This window comes from Neurospora hispaniola (genome assembly GCF_033458365.1).
Source record: "Neurospora hispaniola strain FGSC 10403 chromosome Unknown B0T23scaffold_8, whole genome shotgun sequence".
NCBI lineage: Eukaryota > Fungi > Ascomycota > Sordariomycetes > Sordariales > Sordariaceae > Neurospora > Neurospora hispaniola.
In genome coordinates, this window is record NW_026944413.1 from 139180 (window position 1) to 158043 (window position 18864).

Sequence of the window (18864 nt, forward strand, 5' to 3'; positions counted from 1 at the left end):
AATTAAAGTCTATAGGAAATTACGAACGATAGTAATTAGGTTGGTAAAATACTAGACTAAGTACTTAAGAATTATTATTAGGGTATATAAGATTACTCCAGTATAAAGATTAAAAATAAAAACCTTCTATCCGCCGCTCAACTTTTATTTTAATAAAAGGGTCCGAATTTTCAAAGAGAGGCTCGTTAGAACGGATTAAGTAAGGTTCGTTCAAGGGATAGTAATTTAGGTTATTAATTATATTTAGGCCTAATAGACTAGAAGTCGGCTCCCTATTAATAAATTAGAAAATAGTATAGTTTATATTCGGTAAGTTAAAGCGTAAATATTCATAGAAAATCATTAGTGATAGTAATTAATCCCCCTTTTAGAATTAGGGACCCTATTATTATTATCATAAGTCTCGGAATTAATAACCGCCAACCGAAAGGAATAGTTAGAGGATATAACAAATTAAAACAAGTATTATACTATAATTACTACTTAGTAATAATAATAACTAAATTAGGTCGGTAATATAGATTTATTATCGCCGACCTTACCCTTAAATTTAGCAGAAAGGCTATTTAATAATATATAGTCGGTACGAAAAGGAAGAAGGGAGAATAATGAATATTAGAAGAAGAAGAAAATAAATTATATTTATTAATTAAAGCGAAGAGCTCCCTCCTGATCTAAATTAGGATAGAGGTTATCGGCCTCCGGGCTTTCCTCTATTAGAAGAAAACAGTAAATATTCAAATACTTATCTATATATATAAGTTTACAAAGGAGACCTTCGTCTATATTATTCTAACTTGCTTTAATACGAATATCCTTTTTTAATTGGACCCTAAAAATTGGCTATTAATGAAGGAAGAACTCTAAAAATATTTAGACAACGGAGTTAAAGCCGAGAGGATCTTATTATAAGTATTAAGGTTAGGGAGGTCAAAGGAATACCGTTTAATAATCGAATTAAAAGAGGAGTAGTATAAGGAATTGGCGAAATATCTTTAAGAAAAGAATAAATATTAATAATATTAGAATAATTAAACGAGGGAATAAGAAGGGAATGATTGTATTAATCACGGGTGTTATTTAAATTATAATTGAAATAGAAATTAAGATACTATTTAATAAAACACAGGTCGCGTTCTGGGAGCCGGCAGCTAAGATGCGTTAGATGACGGCGAGAGAAGGAAGAATAGGAGGATAAGGAACCTACCGGGCGCTGAGACAAGGCAAACCTTACTAACGACAACCGTACGGAAGGCGTTGGTAGAGGCAGGCCTATCGCCGGTCTTCGGAAGGGCAGTTAGGTCCAAAGTATAGTAAAGGTAAGGAATTTTATAAATAGTATTAGTTGGGTTAGTATATATTTAGAAGGATAGGGGAGGAAATTGTATTAGTTTTAAAGAACTACAAAATTAAAAAGACTATAAAGGATACGGGCGAGGGCCGCGGGCTTTAAGTACGCTAGGAATATAGGGCCCGGGGACAGATAAGGGGAGGATACTTCTACGTCGGACGGTAAATTAATCGAACTAGGGTAATAATAATTAGAAGAAACTATTTTAAATAAGGTTCTAATAGGGAAGGAGGAGGAAGGGGATTAGGAAGGGGTATTGCGAAGAAGATTATATAAAAGAAGGAAAGGGTCCTTATACTATTATAAATGAAAGTAAAATTGCGGGGTAAGAAGTAAAAAGATAGGCCGGAGGTAATTATAAACGGGGTAAAGAGATCGGGAAGTAGAGAGATGGATAGAAAAACGTTAAGATAGGATAGGGAAGCGAGGAGGAGGCGGAGGAAGGAGTAGTAAATATTAAGACGGAGAAATAGTAAAGGAAGGCGGCGCTTTAAATCGGGGTCCTATTCCTATTATTCTTATTATTCTAATATGAAAATAATATAATGGTAGGAAAAACGAAATTAATTTGCTATAGCAGTAGGTGAGAACCGTTATGGCTATAAGTAAAGTAAGAGCGGCGTGGAAATTTACGACCGAAATATAGCTGGGGTTTTCATCCGGCGGCGCTTAACGCCGCACGGTTTTCCCCTCCAGGGAACTAGAGAAGGACCCCATGCCAATGAGACACTATAATTATGAGTAAACCTCGGTGCACCCACCCCAAAACCTAGGCGCACCCAAAAACCCAAAATGCAGCCGATATTGAAATTATCGTATTTTAACCGTGTTTTTACTCGTTTTCAACATTTGCTACCTTAGTCAGATTTGCCAGCTGGGTCACTCAACTATATAATTCCTCCAATTACCTAAATTTCGTAATACTTTTATAACGTTAAATATAAAATACTAGCAATCAACTACTCTATTTAATTAATACTATTTATGAATAATTAATAGCAATTAATTTGAATAGAATTACGTATATTAATGGTAAGTATAGCGGTAGGTATTAAATTATATGTTGTATGCTGTGCATAGTGTGTAAATAGGTATGTAAAAGGGGTGTAAATGGCTGTGTGAAAAAAAGGGCAAGGAAATGACCAAGTTAGAGGGGATGTTGCGTGTATTGAAAAAAATGAAATTTAGTTAGTAAAAACGGGATTTACAATATCAGGTGTTATTAGCTGTACGGTCCTACATTTCCTGGTTTTTGGGTGCGCCTAGGTTTTAGGGTGGGTGCACCGAGGTTTACTTATAATTATATAGTATAGAGAATAAGATTATTATCATAATTATTTAATAAAATATTTAATTAGATTTAAAAAGCTATTCGAATAATGTTATTATACGGGTTTAATTCGTAGTAACTTTATAATACTATTAAACTTAATCCTTATTTATAATAGGGCGGCCGAAAGTATTGCGGGTTATAGGATTACTAAGAATAGAATTATTACTATTAGTACTGAAGATAATATACATAAAAATAGTCATATTGTTATTATTGGATATAATATATATAAGAGTAATAGTACTACCGTTAGAATTAAAAGCGATCCGGATTAGATTTATAGTACTACTATTAAGGAGGGAAAGGGTCCAATTATAATAGATATTCCTTATAACCTATTTATAGTAACCCTTCTATTAGAGGTTGGTAATAATATAATACGGGGCGTGGGGAAGATTACTGAAGTTAGTAGGTACACCGTCCTATTCTAAACGTATATATATATACTAATAAAGTTATTAGTAATACGAATGAAGGGCTTTAATTTTTGATTGAATTAAGGCTAGCCACTTGATAATATAATAATAGCTACCGTTGAAATAGTATTGCGGATATTACAAAAATCGGCGGGGACGTTTGATATATATTTATTGGCGGTATAGGCGTAGGTCGTATTCTGGGAGCCGGTAGCTAAATATAGAAGTTAGATAATAGCGAAAGAAGAAAGAAAAAAAGGATAAAGAATTCACCGGACGCCGAAATGAAGCAAATCTTATTAATAATAATAATAATAATCTTGTTCCCTATACTATATGACTATAGTGCCTTTTTGGCATGGGGTCCCTCTCCAGTTCCCTGGAGGGGAAAACCGTACGGCGTTAAACGCCGCCGGATGAAAACCCCTAGCTACATTTCGGTTGTAGATTTCACGCCGCTTCTATTCTGTTTATAGCTATAATAGTTCTTACCTACCGCTATAGCGAATTAATTTCGTCTCTCCTACCGCTATATTATCCTAATAGTAGAATAATAAGAATAATAGGAATAAGATCCAGATCTAGAGCGCCGCTTCCCTTTACCGTCCTTCCGTCCTAATATCCACCGCCCCTTCCTCCGCCTTCTCCCCGCTACCCTATCCTATTTTCCCGTCCGTTACTCTACTTCCCCGCCTCCTTGTCCCGTTTACGATCACCTCCGCCCTAGCCCTTTACTTCCTACCCCGCGGCTCCACCTCCATTTGCAACGGTGCAAGGGCCTTCTCCTTCTTCTATATAATCCTCCCCGCGGCGCCCCTTCCTAGCTCCCATCCTCCTTCTTCCCCATCGCAACTCTCATCTTATTAATAATAATTATATAGAAAATGTTAATAGAAGTAGGCCTATCGCCGGTCTTTGGGAAAATAGTAAGGTCTAAAGTATAGTAAAGGTAAGGAACTTTATAGATAGTATTAGTCGGGTTAGTACAAATTTGAGAAAAATATAGAAAGAAGTAGTATTACTTTAGAGGAATTATAAAGTTAAGAATATTATAGAGGATATAAGCGAAAACCGTAAATTTCAAGTAAGCTGGGAATATAGGGCCTAAGGATAAATTAAAGGAGGAGATTTTTACGTTAGAGGTTAAATTGATTAGGTTAGGGTAATCATAGTCGGAGGAAATTATTTTAATTGAAATTATAATAGGGAAGAAGGAGGAAGGGAATTAAGAAGGGGTATTATAGGGAGGGTTAATTGAAGGAGGGTAATGAAATATATAAACGACGTTGAGGATGTTATTGAATAATCATTGGAGGGGATTAATACTTATTATTCTAAAAATAGTAAATAGGAATATTATATTGTTTAAGGTAAGCCTTTTGTATTAATTTAGAAGCCGGTTAATAATTTAGAATACTATATTAATATCCTCCGTAAATTTTATACTAATTATCCGGAATCCCCCGTCCCTGGATAGTAAATTATTATAAAAAAGAGGCGTAAACGTACCGCCCGTACCCTAAATAAAATCCATAATAATATAAGACTGGCACTACTAATAATAATACTAATTATAAAATAGTCGCTTCAATACGCAATACTAGTAGCGGATACCTTTAAAAAGGTTATAAACCTAGTAACAGAGAGCTTCGGGTTTTTAGAGGAGGAGGATTAGTGATTTTTCTTCCATGTATTCTAGCGCCTGAGGGTATTTTAAGCCCTGGGTAATATTATAGGGCTAGCCTAGAATTATTATTTAGTCGTAGTATTACTATAGTTATAATTGCCGGTTAATATACGTTTTCTAATTAATTAACCCGTTTAACCTTACTACCGCTACAACGGTTGCTAGGCCTATACGGGCCCCTGATTAGCCACACACTCCTAGAGGCTCCGGTTATGTATATTAAGGATGCGGCTCATCCTCGCCTATATAGAATGAGCCGCCACGCACAGATTCCATAGTTTCCCTTCTTCCTTGTGCAATTATACAAGTTATATTCTACCCCATACGTTCAGCATCGCCTTGCCCTGTAATAAGATTTATACAATGATAATCGATTATAATCGCCGTAAGTATTATCACTACTACCTTGAATTTCTTTAACTAATATATATATAAACTACGCCTAATAAAAAGCCTAAGAGTAATCACTTATACGGTCACCCCCTTAAGGATATTAATAGGGCTAATAATTGTTTTACTCCTACTCCCGCAAATTAAAGTAAAAGGACTTAGTTTTGATATATAGGGTCTTAATGATAATAATAACAAACCGAATATTACTAGTAACCAACTATCTTTACCTACTAATACGTTTCCTCAACTTATACTACTTAAATCTTTATTATATTCTTTTACTAGCCAAAGTACCTCTAATATACAACAGTCTTATATTAAAATCTAGTAAATTGATTTATATTCTTTTTCCTTTTTATTCGTTATATATATTCTAACCTTACTTTAGTACTGTAATATTACTTCGCTGTATAAAGGGTAGTAAAAGGGTAGCAGTTTCAAGTGGATAATTAAATATATAAAGTCGGCCGCATTTACCGATATTCTTTAAAGGATAGCCAGCGTACTAGTACTAGTACTAACTCTAGTATCAACTTTAGTTTAGTAACGGATGTAATATTATTTGCCTATTAATATTAATAAAAGTATAGTAGTAAATAGGGTAGTAGTATATCTATACCTAATATTTAGTATCCGTCTACTTCTGTTCCTAGATACCCTCTTCCTAAATACTTTTCTACTCCTAAATATCCTCCTATTCTTAGATACCCTCTTCCTAGATACCCGGTTGCCTCCTAGTTATTTTCGCCTAGTCCTTTCGCACCCCGGCATTTAATACCGGTTCGGTATTTCTCGCCTGCCCTATTTTATGGTTATATTCCGCCTAACTATCGCCCTGCCTTTCGGTACTCGACGCTAATACTATAATTACCTTAAGTCTTTTCGCCCTAGCTTTTACTTAGTTATATAATAATAGATTTATAAGTTCTTAATAGTTAATTGAATAAGAAATTTAATAATGAGTCTAGGCGCAATTATAGTTAATATAATAGTAAATATAGGAATAAATACAGCATTCCACCAGCCGACCGAGGTCTACGGGAAATTGCGAGGGATAGTAATTGGGTTGGTAAAATACTAGACTAAGTGCTTGAGAATTATCGCCGGGGCGTATAAAGCTACGGTAATACGAAACCTAGAGATAGAAACCTTCTATCCGCCGCTCGACCTCTACTTTAATAAAAGGGTCCGAACTTTTCAAGAGAGGTTCGCTGGGATAAACCAGATTAGGTTTATTCGGAGGATTTCAATTCAAATTACTAATTACATTTAAACCCAATAGGCTGGAAGTTAATTATTTATGGTTAAATCAAAAAGTAGTATAATCAAAATTCGGTAAGCCGAAGCGTAGGTACTAATACAGAAGTTATTAGTAATAGTAACTAGTTTCTCCTCGGAATTAAGGACCCTATTACTATTATCATAAATCCCGGAACCGATAGCCGCCGACCGAGAGGAATAGTTAGAAGATATAATAAATCGAAAATAAGTACTGTACTATAACTACTACCTAATAATAGTAATAATTAAATTAGGTGGGTAGTAAAGGTTTATTATCTCCGACCTTACCCTTAAATTTAATAGAGAGGCTATTTAATAATATGTGGTTAATTTGAAAAATAAAAGGGGAAAATATCTAACCTTAAAGGAATAAAATAATTGATTATATAGATTAAGTAAAACAAAAAGCTCCCTCCTAATTTAGGTCAAAATAAAGATTATTAATCTCTAAACTTTCTTCTACTAGAAGAAAATACTAGGCGTCCTGATACCTATTTATACTTATAGGTTCGAAAAGGAGACCTTCGTTTATATTATCCTGAATTGCCTTAATACGGATACCCTTTTACGATCGCGCCCCGAAAATTAGCTACTAATAAAGGAGGAATTCCAAAGGTTTTTGGATAACGGAATTAAAGCCGAGAGGATCCTATTATAGGTATTAAGGTTAAGGAAATTAAGGGAATACCGTTTGGTAATTGAATTGGAGGAGGATTAGTATAAGGGATTTGTAAGATACTCTCAAGAAGGGAATGGAATATTAATAATACTTGAACAATTGGACGAGGGAACGGTCCTATTCCTATTATCCTTATTATTCTAGTATGGGGATGATATAGCGGTAGGGGAGACGAAATTAATTCGCTATAGCGGTAGGTAAACACCATATAATCATAAATAAAGTAGGAGCGGCGTAGAAATCTACGGCCGAAACGTAGCTAGGGGTTTTTATCCAACGGCGCTTAACGCCGTGCGGTTTTCCCCTCTAGAGAACTGGAGAAGGACCCTATGCTGATAAGGCACTATAGTTATATAGTACAGGGAACAGGATTATCATTATTATAAGAATAATATAATAATAGATGTAATAATAAGTATAATAGTAAATATAGTATATATAGTAATAGTTTTTTTCAATCTTGTTTGCCACATTTAATTAGACCCCCTAACCGGCTACCTTGATAGGTACTCCTATTCCTAATACGAATTAGAAGGATTTAGAACGCTTTCTTCGTAGTAGAAGCTTTACTAATACGAGCGATTTTTCTCTAATATAGAGGGGTCCTATATTGAAGTAAGTTAATTAAAAGACCCGAAAGGCTAAAGAGGCTCGTAAGGTAAAAGAGGTTTGTAAAGTAGAGGAAGTATATAAAGTAGAGGAAGCTTGTGAAGTACAAATAGTATACTAATAGAAAGCCGAAGAATTTCGTTAAATATAATACGTAAAAGTTAAAGGTCTTGGACCGCCTATCCCTTTATTTAATTAAATGGTATTGATTATTAATAGGTTTATTATATTTGGCCGTAGCGTATCCGATGCCTATTTTAGTTTTAACTTCGAAGAGGCTTTTTAATAACTACCCCAGTAAAACGACAATAAGTACGACGATTTTAACGCTAATAACAATGATAATAAGGATGATAATAATAATATATTCGGTAATATTAGCATTCCTCCTCGTCGCCCTAGCGGTGCTGCGTCTAGTGCTATTTCTAGTACTATTTCTAGTACTGTTTCTAGTACTGTTTTTGGTGTTGTTTCTAGTGCTGTTTCTGGTGCTGGTTCTGGCGGTAGAGGTCCTGGTTCGGGTCCTACATCTTCTATTTCCAGTAGTAGAGGTACTGGTGCCGCCTCTGGCTCTAGTGCCCCCTTTGGTGCTGCTGTTGGTGTTGAAACCCTTAGTTTAAGCGTTCGTGAGTAGAAAAAGGGAAAGAGGGACGATAGTAGACTATTATAATAATCCTACCCCGAATGCTTTTACGAACCTAGCTGTATTAGCCTATAAAAGCTACGGGAAGAAGGAGTGCCTATTAGACTAGATTTCGATGTAGTAAATAGCAATTATATTTATCCTATTAAAATAGTTTTCAGACACCGGTGCGATGCTGAATCCCTAGTTCAAGCAACGCCCGCTGTATTACTGAAGCGTGGATTTCTACATCTCTTGCCGTTGCATTCCTCGTTCGGACGGCTACAGCCGTCCTCACCCAATCGCTCTAAATTACTTCATTGCTTCATTGCTTGTAGTAAAGAGGATAACGATACTTAATTTTATCAATAGGCGATATCGAGAGATTTGGTGAAGGATTTCAGAAACGGAAGGACCCAGTGTATTCTTGCGCGAACTATTATTAACACTATCTACGAGTTAACCAATGAGAAAGTAGCGGGGTAAGACGCCCTAACCAATTGTAGGGTCGTACTATATATTAAGCTAATGAGAGTATAGGAAACTATTGTACGAAGACCTGATTGTAGACGAACCGTCCTTTAATAGGCTGCTCCGGTGGATGTGGGTCCTTAACCCCCAGACTGTGAAAGTCATCCACCTCCTCTGCATAGTTGAAGCACGCTTCAAATATTAATAAAAAGTAATAATCTAATGCGAGGCGTTGAGTGTATATAGGGTGTTGAACTATTCTAAGATAACATTATTACTATTAACAAATTGAATTAAGAGCTTCGATAGGCTTCATTCTTGTACTATTATAATTCGATTTTTAGTACTCTCGTTATTAATACAATTAATAGAATTAATACCTATTTTAAGTGCTTTAAAGCCCTTCGAGAATATGTGTTTAAAACCTATTGTATAAAAACGTTTAACTTTCTTAATTATATTGTAATATCTTTTTCTACAAGAAGTTTTTCTAATAATTTATTCCTTTTAGAAGATAATTTTAATAATGATACCAACTATTAAACGTATTACCTAGACTACATCGAAAGTTAAATTAATAGAAGGACCTCTGATTAGATTTATCTTTATATTATAAAGTATATCAACTACGAGGCTACTTTCGACGACCGGACCGCTCTTTTATTTTACTATAGCAAAACGGAGTTATAAGATATAGGCTTTCGAATATTAAACGTTATTAAATTTAAATGTATTATAAGTAAGGGTTGGTTCGACTTAGTCCGAGGGAAAGAAATGAATAAAAATATTTGTAAAATTATACGCTAACCTTCTCAATTTTACCTTTAAACGAACGGTATAAGGAAGTCGCCTGGAAATAATTTATTAAAAAACTGTTAGAGTTTGTAGTTAAGTAGGTTAGATTAACTAAGACGCTTAAGATGGATCGTCTTAATAGGAGCGTTATTACGGAAGTACTACCCGCACCCCCTAATATCCTTTATCTTAATATTAGTAAATAGCGATGCCTATTACCCGAGTAGAGCTTTGACCCCTCTGGTACTTTTAGAACCCCGAGTAGTAACTATAGTAGTAGTAGTAGCAGTAGTAGTAGCGCGTATTGTAATACTGGTCTAGGTTCTGGTAATTAGAATCCTAGATACAATTTATATAGTAGCCGTTTCAATAGAGGTAATTATAATAACAGAGGGGGTTGTGATAATTGTAGCGGCGGTTATAATAATAGAAGTAGTAGTTGTATTAATAGAAGTAGTAATTATAGTAACCGGGATGGAGGTAGTTATAATAATAGAGGTAGTAGCTCCGATAATTGGGATAGAGGTAACCGTAACAACCATAGTCGCGGTCATAATAATAGAAGTAGCCGTAATATTAGGAATAATAAAGAGAAAGCCTCCCCGCACCCTCCCGTTTCCTACACGTACTCGTCAGGTCTTCAAAACCGACCATCTGACTAGGGGGCGAGCCACTAGTCAGGGACAGCGACTCGTACATGAACAGCGACTCGTACCGGATTCTTGTACCGAGACGGTATATGGTGTGATGCATCAAATATTTAGTTCGGAGGGGTAAAATACACCTAAACCATATACATATGCAAGTAAGCCCGCTAACCGGATTAGTGTGGGCGACTTTCGCGCCAAGGGCTTTTTCTAGCTAGTGAAAGTCGCTCTCGCGGTACGAGTCGCTGTTCATGTACGAGTCGCTGTCCCTGACTAGTAGCTCGCCCCCTAGTCAGACGGTCGGTTTTAAAGACCTAACGAGTACCCTCCCCCATATAATAACAGCTGACATATAATACCAACCGTTTTAACTAGTAATTTAGGGATTTCTGATGTTCTGAACATGCCGCTGGAAATGCAAGTCTTCAAGACAGCTATATCTTACCCATAAATTCACAAACTGAATAATCTGGAGATGCGGTTATAGTGTTGAGGCTCTCGTATCACAATTTAGAGTCTATAGTCTAAATACTAACGTTTAATAACTTAAATAGCTCGTTAAATGAGGCCGATAAGGATACTTGTTGGTGGGTCTCTGGCATTCACTGGGCACAGCACTGGGCACAGCCCAATCCCCACTCTGTGCCCTACCCAGACCGCACCATATCTAGCCTTCCAGACTCGGCCAGTCTCCCTCTTCCTCTTTCTTCTCCATAGCACTCAATTAATCGTATCCAACCGCTTGATCTCGTTGGTGATCCCACAGGTTATGAGCCCTCTCTAACCTTCCCTGTGATCGTATTAGACAAGCGACAAGCGCATCCTCAAAGCGCATCGTCGGCTTCAATCGCTAATTTCAATAAGGCATTATAGTACCGGGTTAAAAGAAGTAACCATGACCTTTATCGACTTAACGACTCGCCCGCTCGCCTACAAACTAACCTCGCCATATAAAGATTCTCACTAATATTTATTATATAGTAACCCCTCTATCGAATTAATTATTAATTTAATTAAACCCATTATCGAATTAAGCGATTCAAACGATTCTATTATTAAATCAATTAAATTAAATAATGGCTAGTTTAGTGATACCTACTCTTCTTCTTCTTTTTAATATATTTAACCTTCCCATACCTACGATAATTACTAGTTTATCGCTAATTCCCCTCCTCGGCGATTAGAATATTACCAATTAGTAATAGGGATTTATAGTTGAGTTCGATTATTTTTAGTTCGTTAACTATATTTTTAAGATAGTTTTGGAGTTTAATAAAGCGATTGAGCCCGAGAAGTATAATATTTAATGGATTAAATGTATTAATGTTAATAAAATTCTGCTCTCTACCTTTAAGAATACCGACGTTACTACTACTTTAAACGTTAATAGTTAGGATAAAACCGGTAGAGACTTTAAAGTTATGTAGAATTTTATTTAGTTATATATTGTCCGTATTACTAATAAGGTTCGTAGTGAAGTTTTTATTGAATATTTAGTTATTAAGCGTATTAATTTTAATATTATAGCTTTTTTCCTTACTCGTTATACTTTACTCCGCAAGTGTATTAAGGATGCTAAGTTTATAATCGACGGTAATTTCGAGGTTACTTTCCTTTATAATACTGTAAAGACTGCTTATCCTATTGATGCTAGATATTGGGTAGCCGTTTTAGAAGCTAATAAATTGGATATCGGTTTTTTTTTAGCTAAGTTTAGTAATATTAGTAATATAGAGTTCTATATTAATATTAACGTTAATATCTAGAAGTTAGCTAATAATAATAATAATGTTAATAAGAATAATAATAATAGTAATGTTGGTTCGACTAATAAAAAGAAGGATGATGGCAAGAGAATCGATTGTACTAGCTGCAATAAGAAGATTTACCCTACCTAGAAGCATGTTTCCTGTGGTTATTACGTTAGTAAAAAGGCAGATATTTGCTGGGTTTGTTTCCTTAAGAAGGCGTTTGATATTTGGAAGTTTAAGAAGGAGATTATGGTTAAGAAGGTAATTAATATTGGTACTAGTGCCCTTGCTAATAATATTTTAATTAATTTTATTATTCCTACTACTATTGTTAATTTTACTTTATTGTATAGAGGTGGAATATTTATAGGCTTGTCCGGTTTGGGCGGTAGTAGTATGGATTTTTACTAGAGCCCCTAATCGATGCTGTTAAGTATATTAATTATATTTAGAGTAGTAGTTAATTAATCGATTATTTTCTATTACAATTTTAATATACTTATAGTGATTTAATTAAAGATTAATGGGTTTTGAGGCAATATCGATAATTAGATAATATTTAAAATTTGGTTATTTACAACTCTAGTTGTACAAATAATATTTTTAATTACCTTAAATAATTTATAGATATATAACTACTTCCCTATTAAATAGTCTATACTATCGGTAATGGAACTTCGATTTATACTTATTATATCGGCACTATTAAGTTAATTATAGCCATTTTGAATAATATAATTATTAAAGTTAGAATTAAGGTTTGTATTTATAGTCCCTCTACCTTAGCAAATCTTTTAATTATAAGAGGTCTTTTAAATAATAGTATAATTTAGAATATAAAGTCCAATTAGATATTAGTGTACAGTAAAGTTATAATATAATGTAAATAGATTAACGACTTTCTAGTTCTCTTAGTATTTGCTTAGTTAGACTTTCCTTAAGACGTTCGCTACGCTATAATAGTATTAATTAATTATTTAACAATATATTATCATTTTATATATATAAGTAAAGATTAGGTTCTTAAAATTTACGAAGCGGCCGGTATTAAATTAAGTAATACTTAAGACTACTTTTGTAAGGTATGCGTTAAAGCTAAGGCTTATAATGTAATCCCTAAAATCGCTAATAAAATTACAATTTAATTATTAGTATATATTTACGTTAATATTATTTCTTATACTTTATTTAGCTATAAAGGATATTAATATATGATCTACTTTATTAATTAGGTTACTAACTTCCATTGGGCAAGGTTTATAGTTAATAAGGGTAATGCTTTTATTTAAATTAAAGAATTTGAAAAATAGGCTAAGCTTTAAAGCGGTAGGTTTAAAATTAGGGCATTTAATTTTAATGGCGGTCTAGAATTTAGTTTTAGTATTAAGGAATTCTAATATAGTAAAATCGTTGAGTAGGTACGTATAGAAGGCGTGGAGTTATTGAAATTAATACCCTATATTCTATGGATGTAAGGTAAAATCGAGAGAGCCGGTGCTATTATTATGCAATGCGCTAGAGTTCTAATAATAAACTTTAATATCTTAGAGTATTTATGGCCTTTTGTTGTTAATTACGTTGTTAGAGTGCTTAATTTACTCCCTTCTAAAGCTAACGTTGGAGGTAAGAGTCTATGGGAGTTGTTCGTTGAGGCGGTTAATTTCCTAGATAAAATTAAGTAACTATATCTCAAGTACTTAAAGTCTTATTTTTATATAGTTTATTATTTTATTAAGTTGGAAAAGTGATTATAAGGCGATAAATTTTGTATTAGAGTATAGAAGGGTTATTTTATTGGTTTTAATAATATTTATAGTTGTATTGTATTTATTTGGAATTTCTATATTAGCGAGATTGTTAGAACTAGTGCGGTAACTTTCTTTGAGGAGGATATAGTTAATAAAAACCTAATGCGTAATAGTAATGGTAATATTGTTGAATATTATATTATTTTTTTAGATTAAATAGTCGATAAAATTAATAAAGTAGCGGATAGCGGCTATTAAATCTGGGTTAAGGTCGACGGTATGGTTTTATAATTATATTTATTGAAAGTAGTAGAATTACCTTAATAAGAAGAAGTTAAAAAGATATGGGAGATAATGATTATATTACTTTTATTGTTAGAGGTTATATTAATACCCTTAATTATTCTAGTTACTATGATTATATTAGTTACTATAATTATTCTAATTAATTTGATTATTCTAATAATTATAATAGTTCTTCTAAATATTCTAATTAATAAAGCGCCGTTGGTTTTACTGTTACCGATACCGATTCCGTTATTGATAATAACCCCGGCTTTAGAAACCTTACTAGCGCGCTCGTCGCTAGTACGCTTATTACTAAATCTGCTATAACGTTAATTATTAAATTCGCTGGTTAAAGAGATTATTGAATATAACGACGATTTTCTTAATTTTGAAGATCTTAATGAAGAAGACCTTATATTCTGCGACTACGACTAATGCGATTTTAATGAGTTAACCGTATATATTATTCTAGGTATTCCGCTTTTTAATAGCCTTTAATAATTAGTTTTAGTAGTGCGATTGCTACCGATGGGTATATCGAACCCCGTTTGTACGCGATAATATATTCCGTCGTTAATGTTGCGAATTAGTAAATTACAATTATAATTGAAGATGAATTCGGAGTAATAAGCCCCGAATTCGGAGTTTATAATAACTTGGCTAGACCCTATAGGTTAATTGTCTATTTAGGTATAGTTAGGATAGGGAAGTTAACTTTCTAGGATTGATATATAAGTATTAAATTTAGAAATAAGTAAAGGTAGACTTTGTTATTCTACGGTTAAATTATTAGATTTCAAATACGGTATTTAATAAATAAAAGATAGTAATAGTAATATTGTTCAAGACTCGGTAAAATTATTTAATAATTTCTATAGTATAATAGAGGGTCGTTTAGTAAGACGGATAATACCTGTATATTGCCTTACTATTATTAAAGTTAATTACAATATAGTAACTATCGCTGCCGGTAAAGTTCAACGATTTATCCCTAAGAATTATTAAATTGTACGAAAGCAGGATAATTTTGAATCATATTGGTTATTAATAATAAAAAAGTAAATTAAGGTATTCGAAGATAAGGGAATTTATACTTTAATCCCTAAATTTCTAGATATAGAGGTATTATTTAGAAAATAGGTATATAACGAGAAATACGATATTAATACCAAAGATTAGAAAGTTAGAGCTAGATAGGTAATTTATAGTAATTTCGAATAAGGTAATTAGGCAGTATAAAAAATCTATATAGCAGTAGTATACTCTATTAATATTAGACTATTCTTGGCTATTATAATTATAAATAATCACGAGTATTTCCAATTTAATTTCGATACTACCTTGTTAAATACTTCTATCCCCAACGATACCCAATATTACATTAAATAACCAATAGCGTTTGAAAAGCCTATTCCCAGTTATAATAAAGAAGACGTAGTCTGCCAATTTATTAAAGCTCTTTACGGTCTTAAACGTTCACTACTTTACTAGTTTAATACCCTTGTCCCAGTATTTAAAGAAACCGGATTTATCCCTATCTCTGCAGATTCTTACTTATTTATTAATAAAATATTGGGAATATTATTAATTCTCTACGTTAATAACCTTTTCATTGCCGCGCTAATTGTAACTATTATTAATTAGGTCAAAGATTAATTGGCTAGCTATTTTAAATTTAAAGAATTGGGACAAGTACGTACACTTCTAGGCTACAATATCGTAAGGGACTACTAAACTCGTATAGTTTTTATATCCTAATAATAGTATATTAAGTCGGTTATCGCTAAATTTAATAATAGTAAATTCTACGGAGTTAAAACACTATAGCTACTGGACTATAAGATCTATAGGGGTAATAATATATTGCTAAAAGAAGCTAAATCTTATTCTAAAAAAACTGGTTTATTAAATTGGCTATTAATAAGTACCCGGCCAAATATCGCATTTACCGTTAATAAACTATTAGAGGGTATTAAGAAGCTTACCGACCGTTATTTCGTCGTTATAAAGCATTTATAACGATACCTATCCAAATATCCCGATTTAAGTATCGAACTAGGCGGCATACTCTCGCCGTTAATAACCCTATCCTTTTATATATATACGGACGCCTCCTTTACTAATAATATTCCTTTAAGGAAGAATATAGCGGGCTATATTATATTCTTTACTTGTAGTCCCGTCCTTTAGAAATCAAAACGGCAGGATCTTATCACAACCAACACAACAAAAATAGAGTTTATTAATCTAGTGCCTACGGCCAAGGCTCTTGACTGGGTTGGTAGTATGCTAGATGATTTAAATATGAATTTGGGACTTTACAAGATTAATAGGATTCTTTATATAAATAATAGCAATACTAAAGACCGGATGCTTAACCCCAATCTACCCGCTAGAAATAAATATATCGATATATAGTATAAATAATTAATTTAAGAGGTAAATAGGAAGGTATTCACAATCGAATACTTACCGGGTGACGAGATACTAGCCGACGGTTTCACAAAGCCGTTGAAGGCGGATAAGCACGCTAAATTTATTAAATTAATAGGTATAGTCTAGAAGAAGGTTCCTTGGGCTTGAAAATATCATTTACACCATAAAAGATATTACAATATAAATAGTATAGAGGTAGACACTCTTTGGCAGTCTTCCAATCTATAGGGGTATGTTGGTGGGTCTCTAGCATTCATTGGGCACAGCACTGGGCACAGCCCAGTCCCCACTCTGTGCCCTGCCCAGACCGCACCATATCTAGCCTTCCAGACTCGGCCAGTCTCCCTCTTCCTCTTTCTTCTCCATAGCACTCAATCAATCGTATCCAACCGCTTGATCTCGTTGGTGATCCCACAATACTTCAATAAGTGTTCATTTGTAACCTCCTTTTCCTTCTCCTTTTACTGTACCGTTCGAAGTCTTTCTACCTAGTATTTCGTTAACTCCTTGTCCTCTTCCTTGTTGTCGTTATTTATTACCTTAATATAATTACGTACTTCGTTTCCATTATAATTACGGGTATTACGGGCATCTATATCCTTAATACTAGGTCCCAATTCGTACTAGGAATAGTTGCGCCGTACTAATACCCCAACTAATTAAATATTCCTAAACTTCCTATAGGGTATTGTCGGTACTAGTAGTACTAAAGGCGCTAGTAGAATAGCCTCGTTACTAAACGGGCTACTCTATTTGGGAAGGCGGCCTTTAAGGACCTCTTTAGCTACCGAATAGAGTTGTAGATATCTATTTACTGTATCCTATAATATATATTAATATAGGGAAATAACGGGAATTAAGTAGGGAAAATAGGAGCTTATACATCATTAGCGAAAATATTAGAACGGGTAGATATCCTCCTTATTTATTAATATATTACCCTCCCTATCCTTATTAAAAATTCTCTCTATTTCGTATACATAAGGAAGGCTATACTAAATAAATAAAATATTAGTCTAAGGTCCTAAAGGAATATTAAATAGGTGTTTAGTAGTAGGGAGGCTTACATTAAACTTCTAGTATTACCATTTAATTATATTGAACCCCTAAATAATTAATTCTAATAGGGTTGTACCTATTTACTTACTACCTACCTATCTAACCCGTATATAAGAGGTAAAGATATTAAACTTGTCTTTAAAGCGTATATAACGGATAATTATATAAATAGAATAAGTATTATAAAAATCGATAAAACTGCTACGTATAGAGAGATTATATAACTTTAAGGAGCTATTATTAGATTTATTTAGTAATATAGTATATTAATTGTGATTAAAGTGATTCCTTATATAGTATCCTACATATTTAGTTTTATAAGGTATTATATTTAACCGGATTTACTTAATACTAATTTCCTAAGATCCTTCAAATTAATAACAAAAGAAGATCTAAATAATTTTGAAATTTAGTATAATAGTAGTATAAATTATATATTATTGTAGATAGAAGAGCCTTAATTTAATATTAATTACCTTCTAGGGCAATGGGCTTAAATTAATTTAAAATCTCTTTACCATTTTAACCTTCTAGTATAAATAATATAATCGGTCAGAATCTTCTTCCTTTTACTAGATAATAGCTTTATAATATAATTATTATACTGCTACCTTACTATTAACAGATTATAACGATAGCGTACCAGGATTATTGCTATTAGATTCCTCTTTATTAAACCCCTTATCGACCTCCTCCTTTCGTAGCGCGGTAACCTCCTCCTCCCCCCTTTCATCCTTATTACTAGGAGGCACACGTACCCAATCCTTCTTAAGGTAAAGCTAACGTTATAATTAATATACTATATATAACGCTATTTCTAGGTATTTAAGAAGACGTAGTTAATTACTATAATCAACTAAGTATCCCTATGAGTAATAATAGTTTTTAGTAATAGGATACCTAATTCTTTAATTACCTTATTAATTTTATTAATTAGTTATGTAAATCCCTCCTCCCTCTTATTTTTAATAATTATTTAGAAGACTAGTATTGAAGTTTTTTTAGGGGTAAGTACTACCCTTTATATTAAGGCGGTATAGTAATAGTTAGTCTTATATATTTTATTAAATAAAAGAATATAAGGGTACTGTACCTATATCCTCCCTTAAACGTAAATTAACTATAGAGTATACCGCAATATAGTCCTATCCTCCCCATCCTCATCCCTATGGTAGTCAAAGTCAATTCACTTTAGAGTAATAAACTAATTACTATCAAACTTTTTAACGAAAGTTTAGGTATTTGTATAGCTATCTCGATTATTGGATTGTAACGTTTATTGTATATTATCGAGATCT

The 18864-nt window shown here is 33.2% G+C and overlaps 2 protein-coding genes across 2 annotated transcripts; both read left to right on the top strand.

Moving 5' to 3' along the window:
* Window positions 1–11729: 11729 nt before the first annotated feature.
* B0T23DRAFT_324585 (uncharacterized protein) lies at window positions 11730–12050 on the top strand (the record flags this gene model as incomplete). Its single annotated transcript, XM_062835439.1, has 1 exon — window positions 11730–12050. A coding segment is annotated over one exon (321 nt), but the record flags the coding sequence as incomplete, so codon positions are not given.
* A 3512-nt stretch (window positions 12051–15562) lies between these two features.
* B0T23DRAFT_324209 (uncharacterized protein) lies at window positions 15563–15715 on the top strand (the record flags this gene model as incomplete). Its single annotated transcript, XM_062835404.1, has 1 exon — window positions 15563–15715. A coding segment is annotated over one exon (153 nt), but the record flags the coding sequence as incomplete, so codon positions are not given.
* Window positions 15716–18864: the final 3149 nt, after the last annotated feature.